This window comes from Pan troglodytes, chromosome 9 (genome assembly GCF_028858775.2).
Source record: "Pan troglodytes isolate AG18354 chromosome 9, NHGRI_mPanTro3-v2.0_pri, whole genome shotgun sequence".
Lineage (NCBI taxonomy): Eukaryota > Metazoa > Chordata > Mammalia > Primates > Hominidae > Pan > Pan troglodytes.
The window spans coordinates 87664701-87679386 of record NC_072407.2 but is presented as its reverse complement, the minus strand read 5'-3'; the positions used below and the strand labels follow the sequence as shown (position 1 = coordinate 87679386).

General features: G+C 37.9%; 1 protein-coding gene across 2 annotated transcripts; it reads right to left on the bottom strand.

Annotated features, from left to right (window-relative positions):
• Positions 1-1291: 1291 nt before the first annotated feature.
• Positions 1292-9882, bottom strand: TMEM126A (transmembrane protein 126A). Of its 2 annotated transcripts, XM_508677.8 has the most exons (5): positions 9731-9882; positions 7484-7576; positions 3565-3758; positions 2125-2239; positions 1292-1526 (listed from the first exon to the last, which is right to left on the bottom strand). In XM_508677.8, exons 2-5 carry the CDS (start codon positions 7567-7569, stop codon positions 1334-1336), a joined length of 588 nt encoding a protein of 195 aa, XP_508677.3. In that variant the 5' UTR covers positions 7570-7576; positions 9731-9882; the 3' UTR covers positions 1292-1333. The 2 variants fall into 2 exon arrangements, with proteins under 2 accessions (XP_508677.3, XP_003952038.1); XM_003951989.5 differs by lacking the exon at positions 7484-7576 and having other exon boundaries at positions 9731-9857.
• Positions 9883-14686: the final 4804 nt, after the last annotated feature.

Sequence of the window (14686 nt, the reverse complement as noted above, 5' to 3'; positions counted from 1 at the left end):
CAGTCTCTTGTGCACATAGATTCTTTTGCCTCATAACTGGGATCATTTTTTATATAAGTTTGGTAGATAATATATTTTATGTGCCTGTTGAAAGAACAAATCATCTTTGCTTTCTGAAAAATTGAGATTATATTTTATTAATTTCACATGAGTTTTTCATCTTTGGCAGCACAGCTTTATGTTTTTCTTTAAACAGAAGCTAAAGGCCAGTTTCACTCGCAAAGATGCCTTTTCTAAATTATAATTTTAAGTAGCATAAGATTACTTAACAGATATGTCACTATTTGGAAGTAATAATTAAGAGATTCATGAATAATCTTGGATGCCAGTTAAAATTTTGTTTGGTACTTTTCTGTGATGATTGGCTTGCTTCATAAGTGTTGGTTTAGATCTACGCTGACCAATACTGTAAGCATTAGTCACGTGGCTAAACATTTTAAATGGTTTAAAATTAAAAATTCAGTTACTCAATTGCACTTGCCACATTTCAGGTGCCCAGCCGCTACATAGGCTAGTGGCTAACATATTGACCGTGCAGATAGAAAATATTTCCATCATCACAGAAAGCTCTGTTTGTTGGAGAATGCTGATTTAGTTGCTGTCACAAAAGAAAATGGTTTAGAGAACTAGGATGAGAAATGTTAGGAGAACAGAAGAAAGCACATCAAAAATTTAAATGATCTTAGGAAATGAACCAACTAGGATATTTCACTGAGGGTCAGAGAGATTAGTTAATTTTGTGATTCTAAATATGCCACAATAAATGGAAGCTTGAAAGACTACCTAAACTAAAAATACAGCTTTCTAAATAAGGTGACTCGAAGTAGATAGGTCTATATCATAATAGCTGAAGCTGAGCCTGAATGACTCAAGAAGATGATTGATTTGAGGAAGGTTGTTAAATCAGTTCTAAGAATCTATGGATTAATAATCTGAATTGAGAAAGTGAATTATAAGTAACATTTGGTATAGTATATTGATACATATTTTTTCATTTTTTATTCCTGTTTGTCATTATGAAGTCTTCAGTGTAAAATACTATATAGTTACTTTTTCCTCTTGTGTTACAGACCAAACTCAACGCCTAAGGTAAAAGGGTAGAACAAGCAAGGTAGAAGAGACAATACTGGGCAAACTAGTGAAGTTAAACTTGTTTAAGTGGGTAGCTTTTACTTAGATTCAGCCTTTTGTTGCCCTGGGTAGCCTTTTGTTGTAGGTCCCAGAATTATACCTCGTGATAAATTACAAGTCTATGTTTATGCATAACATTAGACATAACATTAGACATAAACTGTTTTTACCATTTTATTTTTGTTTACATATTTGTTTAAAATCAGTGAATTTCTTTGCCAGGTTCAGATAACTGAAGGGCCTTTATAAGTAGTTTATATTGTTCAGACCCAAGGTATGCTGAAAACATAGTCTGGAGCAAAATAGGAAATAACATCTTTCTAAAGACAGGCTTAGAAGTTCTAATCCAGTAACTTAAGATGTTCCCTTTGTGTGGTAACAGAGCTGATTGATACCTGTAAGAAAACATTGAGATAGTTCAATAGAAAAGATTGTTGTATCAAATGGCAAACCCATCTATGATACATATTAGTCCTAGAAGTCTTAAGATAAAACTGAATATTAAAGTAAAGGTCTCCAGTGTCTATTAATCCTAAAAACTTTTGTTTCTTTATCCAGTTTGCTTCAAGGCTATAGCATAGATTGCTGATGCAAGAGTTCAACAGAGAAGAGCCAGAATTATTTTAGAATAGAAGGCTAATATAACAGCTAGACATTTTCTGATGGAATTTTCCTTTAGTGCAAGTGTTCAAACTCATCCAAGATAATTGTTTATATGATAGAAGTTTCATGCATAATACTGTTTGCAGCTTTGTAGTTAGTTTAGTATTCAGTACACAAATTAAGGTTAATAGCCTAACTACACACCAAGTATAACTGTTTGAAATTCTTGATAAGTAGAATTTCATTATAAGAAAAAACAGGTCTTGCTAACTTCTAATCAAGAGGGTAACATTGCCTTTGGTCTAAATGCCTTAAAAACAATATATTTGCTGCTTTAAGTTGTGAGTTTTATAGGTAATCACATATTATAAAAAGTTTTTCATTTCCTACCTGGCTGCTAGGCCACCATTTACAGGTATAGCCAAGAAAACAGGGTATAGACCACCAATAACAAGACCAGTCAGTCCACTCCGTGTTATGGTACAGGTTTCACAATCCAAATCACCTAGGAAATAAATTAGTCATAGAAATGAAGGTCATGATAGTCAAGCAAACATGATTTAAAGAATGTAAGATCCTCTTTTGTGTATCACAGGTATTTTTCAGGTAATATATCAAATGTAATTCTACAAAGCCTGTTAAAAGGTATAATTACATCTATGAGTAACTTAAAATAGCTAGGAATAATTGGTAAAACTATTTTAGGAAAAAAAATTCTCTAATTTGTTCTCAACTTAGATATAATAATCTCATGGTTTGGGCTACTGCTAGCTTTCTGCCTTGTTTTTTATCAACAGACCTGGGCTAATATTTTCACTCAGTCTGTTCAATTAAATGGGCGATAGGTCTTCCTTGATCATAGAAATTGTTTCCACTGGTCATGGGAATTAAAACAAAATACTCGTCAAATTTAAACAAATTTGGAGCAGCACTTAACAAAATTTAGATGGACTGCCTTCCCTAGCACCCATGGTAATATTTTTATTTGAAATAATTAATCAAAAGTTTTTTTTATGATTAACTGTACTCAGAGTCTTCAGCACACATGGTAAATTTTCAAAAGGAAATCAAATCTCCATGTATTTGATAAATGTATATGCATTTAGTGCTTTAAGAGATTTACTGTATAAAGAGTTATTCCCATAAAAATATTTTCCCCCTTTAAGGAACTTCTCTATAAAATATAAATAAAAAATCTAAGGTAGCCAACATATTATTTATATACATTTGTATATATATATTTCCATATATATAATTTTCATATATATGTATATATGGATTTCTAAATATTTCTTACTCTAAATGAGCACTGTGAGAAAGATATGTTAGAAAAAGGGAAGTATTGCTGGGTGCAGTGGCTCACGCCTGTAATCCCAGCACTTTGAGAAGACAAGGTGGGTGGATCACCTGAGGTCAGGAGTTTGAGACCAGCCTGGCCAACATGGTGAAACCCTGTCTCTACTAAAAATTAGCCGGGCATGGTGGTGGGCACCTGTAATCCCAGCTACTCAGGAGGCTGAGGCAGGAGAATTGCTTGAACCCAGAAGGTGGAGGTTGCAGTGAGCCAAGATCGCGCCAGGGCACTCCAACCTGGGCAACAAGAGCAAAACTCCATCTCAATTAAAGAAAAAGTATTTAGAACTGCTGTGTATGTGCATCTTGGTTGGTAGACCATACTAATATGAATTATTTGCCACATTATATAGGCTAGCAAGATTTAATCTTAACTGCATTACAGCATACAGCTACTTGATATTAATAAGTATGGACTAAAGCTGCAAATAACATATACTAAGGCAAACTCTTTGGTGATAGTGAAGTAGAATTTACCTGTATTCAAAGGAAAACTTACAAAACATCTGTAAGTTAAGTCTGTTGTAAGAAAAGGTATCCCTGCCATTGGTAAGCCAGCAGCTATACGAGCCTTTGTCACATTCAAGATGCGTCGAAAAAGACTGTTTGCTATGAGGCCACAAAGAGCAGCATTTAATCCAACATAAACTGATCCATTTTCAAGTAGATTCCTGAAAGGGTGAGAAGAAAGAACTTTTTCTTTGGCATTATTGTGTGTGTGTGCTTTCCCGATTTTGACATGTGTTATAGGACTTTGGGAATACACTAACTGGATACGACATCTATCCCTTATAGAACCAAAATCTTAAAAATTGCTTTATATATAGGTTTTTGCCCTTCTCCCAGCAGCCAGTGGGTGCCTCTCCTGAGCTCCCATAATAATTAATACTTAACCTCTCTAGCACAACACATTACAAGACAGTACTATCTTATATAATCACCGATTTACATGTCAGGCTTCTACACTAGTCTTTAAACAACCAGAAGACAATGGATACAAAGATGTATTCAGCCTGACACACAAGATGTTCAATAATGTGGATTTAATGTGATTTCTTTCACTCTTCCCTGAAACATTAGTGTCAGGATTGGGAGTATTAACATTTAAGCAACACCCTATGCTAGGTACTTTATAACAACCCATTGATGAGAAATAAACTGATGTTTTCAGGTAGTGGTAGAACTGGATTTGAAGCCAGGTTATGTATGAACTTTTAACCTATGTCCTATGCATTCTTTAGTTTTGGGAAAAAGTAATACCTAACATGATTGCTGAATATTGAAAATACTGACTCCAAACTTTTCAGACTACGACTTAGCTTTTTTACCACTTACATTGCCATCTACAATACAGTCTTAAAATTTTCATTACTCTTAACTAGCCAAAGTAGCCACACAGTACCTCCTCTAACTTCTATGGCTTACACTCATCTTAAAATAGCTTTTCTAGGAACTCAGCTTCCTACGTTGTATAAGGTATTGCTTTTCTTATCTGACACTTTGCAATCATGATGCCTATCACTCATTGAGAACCCCACTGTATGCAGCAGACTTAGTGCTAAAGGCACAAAAAATTACCTTTTATCTTCAAGGTTAACATAGTTAAATATTACTGGAGAAGAAAGAGATGTAAACGAGATATAACAGAAGTCTATGAAAATGGTAATGGTGGTACAAGACAGTGGCAGTTCAGGAACTTGGAGTACATAGATTATAATTAGTGATGACAGCCTGGAGAACCTACCAACCACAAAAACCATGTAAATGTGAAAAGCCTATTTTTTTTTTGTGGGGGTTGGGGGAATAAAAAACTTGAACACTTCCTCTAAAATATTTCATCATAAAAATCATGTGAAATGTATATTATCCCCATTTTAAATCCCAATGCTCAGGTAAACAATTTGCCTGTATGTATATATAATATATATAAAATACATATATACAAGTTATATATAAGTCCATTTGTTTACAAGTATGTTACATATACAAATAAATAAGTAGTACAAGTGAAATCTGCATAGCAAACTTTGCTCTCTCCCAACCAGATTTTTCCCATAGCTAAAGTCAAAATGTTTGTTAATTAAAAGTTAGCACAAAATTGTTACCTAGCAGCCGCTTGCCAGTTTTCCAAAAAAGTACCTATACCAACTAAAAACTCATGACTTTTTGATAAGACATACACAAGAAATAGACATGAAATAGCCCAAATTTAACAAATGACAAACATGTACGTGAAAGTATTGCTGTGGATCAGAAAATGAAGTTTTTGATATTAAGAAAGCTCCATACACTGAAGGACATGCCAAGTAACCATTAAATACCTGATTAATAATCCAAGAAGAAATGAAGATTCAAACTTAGAAGATAAAATGGGAATGAAGAGAAAAAATAGGAACAAGGCAAAGATAACAGGACACTGTAATCTGCCTAGTTTAGATGCTAATGATTGAAACATTTATTGCCTCTAAACTCAATTTTACTTTGCAGTTCCAGGTATTCTTTCTAATTTGGTAAAGAACCCAGTGACAGACTGCTTTCTTCTCTTCAAAGCTGCCACCATCTACTCTTTTTTGAGACAGTCTTGCTCTGTCGCCCAGGCTGGAGTGCAGTGGCATGATCTCAGCTCAATGCAACATCCGCCTTCCAGGTTCAAACAATTCTCGTGCCTCAGCTTCTCCAGTGGCTAGCACTACAGGCACGCGCCCCCACATCTGGCTAATTTTTGTATTTTTAGTAGAGATAGGGTTTCGCCATGTTAGCCAGGCTAGTCTTAAACTCCTGACCTCAGGTGACCAGCCCGCCTCCGCCTCCCAAAGTGCTGGGATTACAGGTGTGAGCCACCATGCCCAGCCTACTACTCTTTTATTAGTCTTTCTCACTTTCCCTATCTTGCTGGCCTGGAAACATGGACATAGTTCCTTTTTTGCTTTAAAAGGTTTTCCGTTACCTCAGGAAAACAACTAGAAGGGAGTGGAGTTGGAGTGTGGGGAGGGGGGTGAAAGAGCTTTTAAGATCTCACCAAGTTCTTACTACTGGCCTTTTTTCCCTTCCCCTTGGAGATCCTTGTTCTGAACACTACTGGTCTTGATTTATGGGTTCTCCCTGATTAAGATGGTAAGTGGCAGCAAGATGGGGATTTGTTCAGTTTCTATTCCTGAAGATAGCAAGATTATGCTTCCAGAATGTATTTTAAATGCATCCTCTTTTCATCTCAGCTGTCACCACCCCTACCATCTCCACTCACCAGGATTACTGTGCCGTTTTTTCTACTGGTATTTGTGTTTCCTTTCTTTCCTACCTCAAATCTGCTTTCCAAAAAGCAGCTGGAATGTTCTTTAGAAATGCTAACATCATCCCCCTGCTCAAAACTATTCCTGGTCCTTATTCCCACTTCCTTAGTACTTCAGTAACAATGGTTACTCAAGTACCACAAGCCTTGGCTATCTTGTGGCTAGGCATATGCCATTCCCTCTACTTAAGACACTGTCCCTCTCTCCTTCCCAGGTGGCTGCTTTTCATCCTTTTATAGTCAGAGAGACCTTCTTGACTGTCAACAAAGTGTAAGACATTTTGTGGAAGTACACATTAGCTGCCTGGCAAAGATTAGTATGTTCCCTATATTGGTTTTTCTCTTTAATATCTTTTTTTTTTTTTTTTTTTTTTTGAGACGGATCCTCGCTCTTGTCACCCAGGCTGGGGTGTAGTGGTGTGATCTCGGCTCACTGCAACCTCCGCCTCCCTGGTTCAAGCAATTCTCCTGCCTCAGCCTCCCAAGTAGCTGGGATTACAGGCACCTGCCACCACGCCCAGCTAATTTTTGTGCTTTTGGTAGAGATGAGGTTTCACCATGCTGGCCACGCTGGTCTGAACTCCTGACCTCATGTGATCTGCCCACCTTGGCCTCCCAAAGTGCTGGGATTACAGGCTTGAGCCACCATGCCTGGCCCTCTTTAATAATATCTTAAAGATCTTTAGCCATGATCCTATTTCTCTGACATTCTCTATCTTGCTATGTGTGTTCTATGGTACTCTTAGACTGGTAAGCATACTGACAGAATGAACTGGGAAAAAAAAAGATTTTAAAAGTTATTTTAAAGTTTTGTTATTTAAATGGGTCTGTAAATGTTTACATTTTACTATACTCCAAGCCTAATGGAAAAACTCAAAACATTATACAATTAGATATGTCCAAAGACATGAGTTCCAGCCTCACCTTCCACAATTAGCTATGTGATGTTGAGCAAAATGGTTAAACGCTCTCATCCAGGCAAGAAAAGGGCAATTTCCTTCTCACATTCCATGTTGTTTATACTTAAACCAGATAAATTTGAGATAATGAATCAATGGTGAAAATCCACCTGATAAAAGGTATTTTTAAATTAAGAAGGGATCTTACCTTTCTGCTTCTGGAAGCTGGTTAATTTTTCTGGATATATCAACAATTGTTATGTTTTCCTTATTATTGGATTTATGATTTTCCATTTTGAGCCTTAAAAAACATGAAGATATCATTTCTCAAGAATTTATACAAAGACTTTTAAAAACCTTCTGAAGACTAAAAATAATACTGTAGAGCTAATCTGAAAAAAATCATTGCATATATATTATTAAAAAAAATCTAAGTGAAACAGAAACCAGAACATGAAAAGCAACACATAAAGCTTTTAGGAAATACAGGATATCTTCATAATCCTTGAAAGTATTTCCTAAACAATTCACAAATAGCACTAAACATAAAAGACTTATAAAACTAACAGTATTGAAGTTAAGAACCTATGGTTATCAACATATACCATAAAGATAAGCTAGTGTGGGAGAAAATGCAATAGAACTGACAAAAGAGTAGTTAGTACCCGGAACATACATGGAACTACATATCAACATGAAAAAGGTAAGCAGCCCTACGGAAAAACTGACAAAATATTTGAACAGGCACTTCACAAAAAGGAAAGTTAAACGGCCAATAAACATGAAAATATGCTCACCTTCATTATAACTGGGGGAACAACCCACAGTGAGATACCAATAGGTACCCATAGGTTAGCTAAAATCAAAATCTGACAATTCCAATTATTGGCAAGAATGCGGGGTAGCTAAAACTACATTCTGTGTACATTCTGTGGGGTAGCTTTACCCAAACTGCACAGTCACTTTGGGAAAGAATTTGGTATTATTTAGCAGGTAGAAGACACACATAGCTAGCAATTTCATTTCTAGGTATACCTGAGATCAGGGCTCAGCAAACTTTAAAGGGCCAGATGTAAATATGGTAGGCTTTGCAGGTAACATACAGCCTTTGTTGAATATTTGTTTTTAAAAAAACTATAAAAACATAAAAATCATTCTTAGCTGGGTGGCTGTACCAAGACAAGCTATAGGCTGCATATGGCCTACATGCCAGCAGTTTGTTGATGTCTGCACTAGTTAGGGTGAAAATGTGAAGGGAATGGTGAATGATGAAGATTTGGCTCAGGTTTCAGGGTAACAGTTAAGAAAAACAAAGGCTGGATGCAGTGGCTCACGCTTGTAATCCCAGCACCTTGGGAGGCCAAGGCAGACGGATCACCTGAGGTCAGGAGTTCGAGACCAGCCAGGCCAACATGGTGAAACTCCCTGTCTTTTAAAAATACAAAAATTAGCCAGGCACGGCGGCAGCTGCCTGTAATCCCAGCTACTCGGGAGGCTGAGGCAGGAGAATCGCTTGAACCTGGGAGGTGGAAGTTGCAGTGTGCCGAGATCTCGCCACTGCACTCCAGCCTGGGTGGGAGCGAGACTCGGTCTTAAAAAAAAAACAAACAGTTCAGGGATAACAACAAAGGAAAACATGCTTTTATGAAACCAGATTTTCTCATTTCCTACAACATTACAGGCACTCGTTTAAATATTTATTGCTACCTGTTTTATATCGATAAGAGGTCATTTGGAAATGTTGAGTACCTTGACATTCCATATCTCTAGACTTAAAGCTAACCTAATAAGTACAATGCAGCCTTAGAAATTTATGTCTAGGTTTCTGGTAGTCAAATTTTTGAGGGCCTTGGCTACGATAAGATGATAAGACACAATCTCTTCTGTACAGGAGCTCTGAATGATTTTGTGTATGGGGTGGTGAAATATATAATCAAATTTAGTATGTATATATTGTACTGAGAGCAATTAAGTCACTCAATTCAGTATAAGTGCTGACTGGGCAGCCCCTGTGGGCATTTTGTCTCCGATATTAATAACAAATATCTATCAAAGACAACGCTGCCTGTAAAAACTACAAATATTTCGAAAGATTTTTGTGTTACCTATCTCATGTCATTCTTGGAAGAGCTCTGAGAGATAGGCAGTGTGGGGCCTATCTGAAAGAGAAGTAAAGTGGGACCTCTGAAAATCAAATTTGGCCGTGGTCACCTTGTAAATTGACAGTAAACCTGGGATTAAATTCAATCTCAGGCATTTTTCCTTTCTACTGGGTTAATTTAAATATAAGGTCTTTCCTTCTAGAGTGCAAAGTGAAAAGACAGCACGAAGAGCCAACTACACTTCTACTTGCTCTCATTTACGCGCAGCGCTGCTGGTAGCTAGCGTGTCACCGCGTCGTGCTTCTCCTGACACCGGGACATTTACTTCACCCCCTCCCCCGGAATACCAGTACCTTATGCTCTCCTCCCAGCAGCCTGTGGGTGCCTCCTCAGGTCTTCCTTAGCCACGCCGGGGGTCACTGTGGCCTTTGCTCAAATTACCTGGCCGCAGCCATCTTTGGCTGACTCGTGACGCGGCGTGGGCGGGCGCCGGGTCGCGGCTGCTAATTGGACTGCGGGACGGAGGTTGCAGCCAGCAGCGGCTTCGGGCTGAGAGGCTTCCGGCCCTAGGAGGTGCCGGGCGGCTAAGCGTTGAGGTTTGTTTCCCTGGCGTAGAGTGTGCTCGTTTCACCTACTCTTGCCTCCCAGGACAGAACTTGTAGAAATTGTGAAATTTCGAGATATAAGTTGGATGACCCTCAGTCAGCCTCTTCCATTGAAAACGTACCTCGGGCATATTACTTAACTTCCTGGTCAGTAGAGCCTACTTACGTTCTTGGCATGGGGTAAATGAAAACTGCACAGCTCTTGGCATATGATAGCTACTCAGGTTAAAAATAAGTCAAAGGTGAGCTATTTCTTGGCTCTATCGATTTTCTACTCTCCCTAGGAACTTAAGCTCCCTGTGCCATGTTTTGATCTGTATTGATTGCCCTACCATAATCAGCACCTCAGAGCTGGAGCTTATTTTTCCGAGGATTTCTCGTGTTCTCCAGAGTACTGCTTATTTGGAAGCAGTGTTGGGTGAAAGTCATCTTATTTCTTCCTGCTTTTTAAGTATAAATACTAGAAAATTTAAAATTATATATGGGGCTTGCATTATATTTCTGTTGGACAGTGCTGTTCAGAAGATACCTCTAATGCTCTCCTCCCAGCAGCCAGTGGATGCCTCACCAGGTCTTCCTCAGCCATGCTGGGGCTCCCTGCAACCTTTGCTCAGTTCGCTTGGACTGATTAACCCAATAGAAGGGAAAAATGCCTACAATGGAATTTTATCTTAACTCCATTAAGATTAGCAGGTAAACATTGTGCCAAAAAATATATAACTAACTGTAGCAATAAATACATGATCATAACACATTATCAGAAATCTTAATTATTCTCATCCTCTCAAATTTCTGAGCAAGTGATAAAGTGTTGCATTGTCCAGATAATTTTTATACTGTCTCTCCATTGCAGGGTTGCTTGACCATTAGGCTCCATAGTGCCAAGAAGTCTGTAATTGCAGTTTCTGAACTTGCACAAATAAAAAGACTTATTTTCACGAAGGTGTACAAGAAGGAAAATTCCTAGTCTTTTTTTTATTTTTATTTTTTATTTTTTAGACAGAGTTTTGCTCTCGTCGGCCAGGCTGGAGTGCAATGGCCTGATCTCAGCTCATTGCAACTTCTGCCTTCCAGGTTCAAGCGATTCTCCTGCTTCAGCCTCCAGAGTAGCTGGGATTACAGGCGTGTGCCACCACGCCCAGCTGATCAGCTGATTTTTTTGTTTGTTTGTTTTTGAGACTGAGTCTCGTTCTGTCACCCAGGCTGGAGTGCAGTGGTGCGATTTCGGCTCACTGCAAGCTCCGCCTCCTAGGTTCACAGCATTCTCCTGCCTCAGCCTCCCAAGTAGCTGGGACTACAGGCTCTTGCCACCACGCCTGGCTAATTTTTTTGTATTTCTAGTAGAGACAGGGTTTCACTGTGTTAGCCGGGATGGTCTCTATCTCCTGACCTCGTGATCCACCCGCCTCGGCCTCCCAAAGTGCTGGGATAACAGGCGTGAGCCACCGTGCCCAGCCTCGGCTTATTTTTTAGTAAAGACAGGATTTCACCACGTTAGCCAGGCTGGTCTCGAACTCCTGACCTCAGGTGATCCACCCGCCTCGGTCTCCCAAAGTGCAGGGATTACAGGCGTGAACCAGCGTGCCTGGCCATCTAGTCTTTTACTCACTTTGCTTTTCATCTCAAGGTTTTAAGCAAACAAATCACAATATTCTGCTTACTACCTTTGCCTTAATGGAATTTCACTAGGCCTTCTCTGTAACTGTCTGTGTTTCCTAATTATGTAGAAACTATAAACCACCATCTTGTAGAGAATAATGGCCAATAAGGTTGAAAAGTTAAAAAAAAAAAAAAAAAAGAGCCAGAGTGTGGAATACTTCAAATGCCAGACTAAGAATTTGCTCCCTTTTGTTTGCTTTATTTTCTGGGAAACGTTAGTTATTAAAAATGGGAGTTAAAAAATTCATAGTTACACTATGATAAGATGCATATGATGTAGAAAAAAATGGAGGCAATACTGCAGATGGAGATTAGATAGGTGCCTCTAAATAAAAATCTCAAGGACATCTCATACTCCAAAGCTGAAAATCGTATATGTTTTCCTCTCTTATATCTACTGTTTCCTGTCTCAGGGCTTGACAACACCATCCATTTCATTGCACAAGCCAGAAACTTAAGTTCATCCACATTACTCCCTGCAGACTAATCAATCGTGAACAATTTATTGATTTTCTTCCTAGATATTCTTTACAGAAATCATTTCTTATTTAGGCACTGGAGGTGACTCTATTCTCACAGATTCCACTCATCTTCCTTTCAGCAATTCTCTACATAGCATCTATGAAAATTTTTGTCAGACAATTTAGCTGAACTTGGGCTGTGCATGGAAGAGAGGGGATAGAAATGTAGCCAGAAATCTGCAATGTCTATGATGCTTGCACCAGACAACCGTAAGCTCTTTTTGGAAACAGGAAATAAAGAACAATTTGTCAAAGCATATTTTTCTGTTACTAAAAATTCATGCCATTCTTTTGATTTTAAAAGTTTTGAGAAATGCCGAAAGAGAAAAGATAATTTAGTTTCTTATAGCTTGTCTGAACTCCCTAACAACAGAATATTGGCACATAAAATAGTTAATAAAAGAAAATGGAATTTGACCACTTGTCACTACCTTTATTGCTACTACTTATTATCTCTTACCTAGACTGTCTATAAAATCCTGTGTCACACAGAAAAATTGCTGGGATATGGCTTTGACTTAAATGCTGCATGAATCTGCTGAAAATAGTTGATCCAGGAAGATTCCATACTTTTCAAAGATAATAATCAAAAAATAAAAGAGGGACTTCTAGCTTCTGGAAGTGACACAGTAGCTTATGTTGGACAGACCCTGTTGCAAATAACAACTATAAACTCTGGACAAGGAAGAGATTCTTTTCAAAGACCCTGGAAAGCAACCAAAATAGCATGAAAACACAGGAAGGTATACAATTCTTGAAAGATGGGAAAAATACTGGGTAAGATCCACATTTATCCAGCTTTTTTTCATGAGGGCATTAGTCTGTGCAGTACATGGGGAATAGAGTCATTATAAAGCAGCATTCTTCCCGTTCTAAAACACTCAGAAGTTGAAATTTGGAAATGCCAGATCAACTGAAAATTGGGGCAGGAACCTTGAAAAGGGAACCCCAAAATCTGTCTAAAAAATCCCCTCAAATTTTTGGCTGACATTATAACAGTACATGCATGTGGTAAGACCCAAAGAACCCAATGGACAGCAACAGTTGGAAGACTGGAAGAGATGAAGTGAAATTTCAGCAGTCATCTGATGCTGGGAAGACAGTGTATTTTTGAATATTTAAATTCAAATATCGGAAATTTAAATATTTCCAAGTTATACAGACTGGGTGAAAACTTTGGACATTCCACTGAGCAACATCTTAGAATTAATGACTACATCCAATGACTAAGGGTTATGCCCTAGAATCAAGGGCAAAATCAACCAAATCAATATTTTTTTTAAAAAATCAAATTAAGCAAAAAGGAAATCAAAGAGGAAGGAATAATAAAGGTAAGAGTGGAAATAAATGAAAGGGAAAAGACAAAAACAATAGAGAAAAAACCAACTGTGATTCTTTGAAAATATTAATAAAATCAATAAGCCCTAATAAGACTAATCAAAAGAAAAAGAGACCAAACAACTAAATCTTTTTGGACTGAAAGAAGGGACATTAATACAGATTCTACACACATTAACAGGATAAGGAGAGGATATTATGAACAACTTTAACCCACTGTGTTCGACAATTTAAACAAAATGGACAAATTGCTTGGTCTTATTGTTAATTGCTTATCTGGAGAGTTACAATTTATTTTTTCTTTTACATTTTATAACCTACAACCTTGCTAAATCAAATAGGATTTTAAAAATTACATAGATAATTTTATTTCTTCTTTTCCAATCTGGCTAGACTCTCCCATACAATGTTGGCTAGAAGCAATAAAGCAGACATTCTTGCATTTTCCCTGATCTTAGGGGGAAGTCATTCAGTTTCCCACCATCATCATGTTAATTATAGGTTTTTTGGTAAATGCTCTTCAAAATCTTAAGGAAGTTCCCTTCTTTTCCTCATGCTGGGAGTTTTTATCAGGAACAGATGTTGGATTTTGTCAAATGCTTTTTCTGTATCTATTCAGATGATTGTTTTTTTTCCTTGTTTAGTCTGTTGATACAGTGAATTATATTGTGTAGGGGCTCCACGTTCCCCAGCCATCTTTCCGTGTCCTGACCAAAAATCACAGAGCGCCTTGACTGCTTTGTGACCTGGCCAGCTGCAGATTTTTCTTAGCAGGCTTGAATCCAAACCGAGACCTTAAACATTTCCAGGCACTGATAAAGGTATCTAGGTTGTTGCCCAAAACACTAAAATAAACTGGCCCTGGCCCTGAGCCAAATTCCTAAGCCCTCATATAAACTCCATATCCTAATCCCCTTGTTGTGAACTGCTAGCCTTTTCTCTTGCTGTTTGTGGTGAGGATTGCTGCAGTTCAGTCATATAAAATTTCCCCTAATAAATGCTTTGGACTGATCACCCTGGTGTTTAGTGCTTCTTTCTTTGAATCCCAACCAGCCCAGTCTCAGGATAACTCAGGACACTCCCTTGTGGAAACTCCCCTGCTGTCACTTTTGGGGTGACTCCTGCTGTGGGTTTGGTGGAACAAAACATTGAGTGATTTTTTTAAATGTTAAGTCAATTTTGCAAT

What these genes read in the sequence shown, in the direction of transcription:
- TMEM126A (XM_508677.8), bottom strand. Translation starts at nt 7,569, where the DNA reads ATGGAAAATCATAAATCCAATAATAAGGAAAACATAACAATTGTTGAT. An exon ending in AAGTTTTCCTTTGAATACAG is followed by an intron (nt 2,240 to 3,564) that starts GTAAATTCTACT and finishes TTTATTTCCTAG; the next exon opens with GTGATTTGGATTGTGAAACC. An exon ending in AATGGTGGCCTAGCAGCCAG is followed by an intron (nt 1,527 to 2,124) that starts GTAGGAAATGAA and finishes GTTTTCTTACAG; the next exon opens with GTATCAATCAGCTCTGTTAC.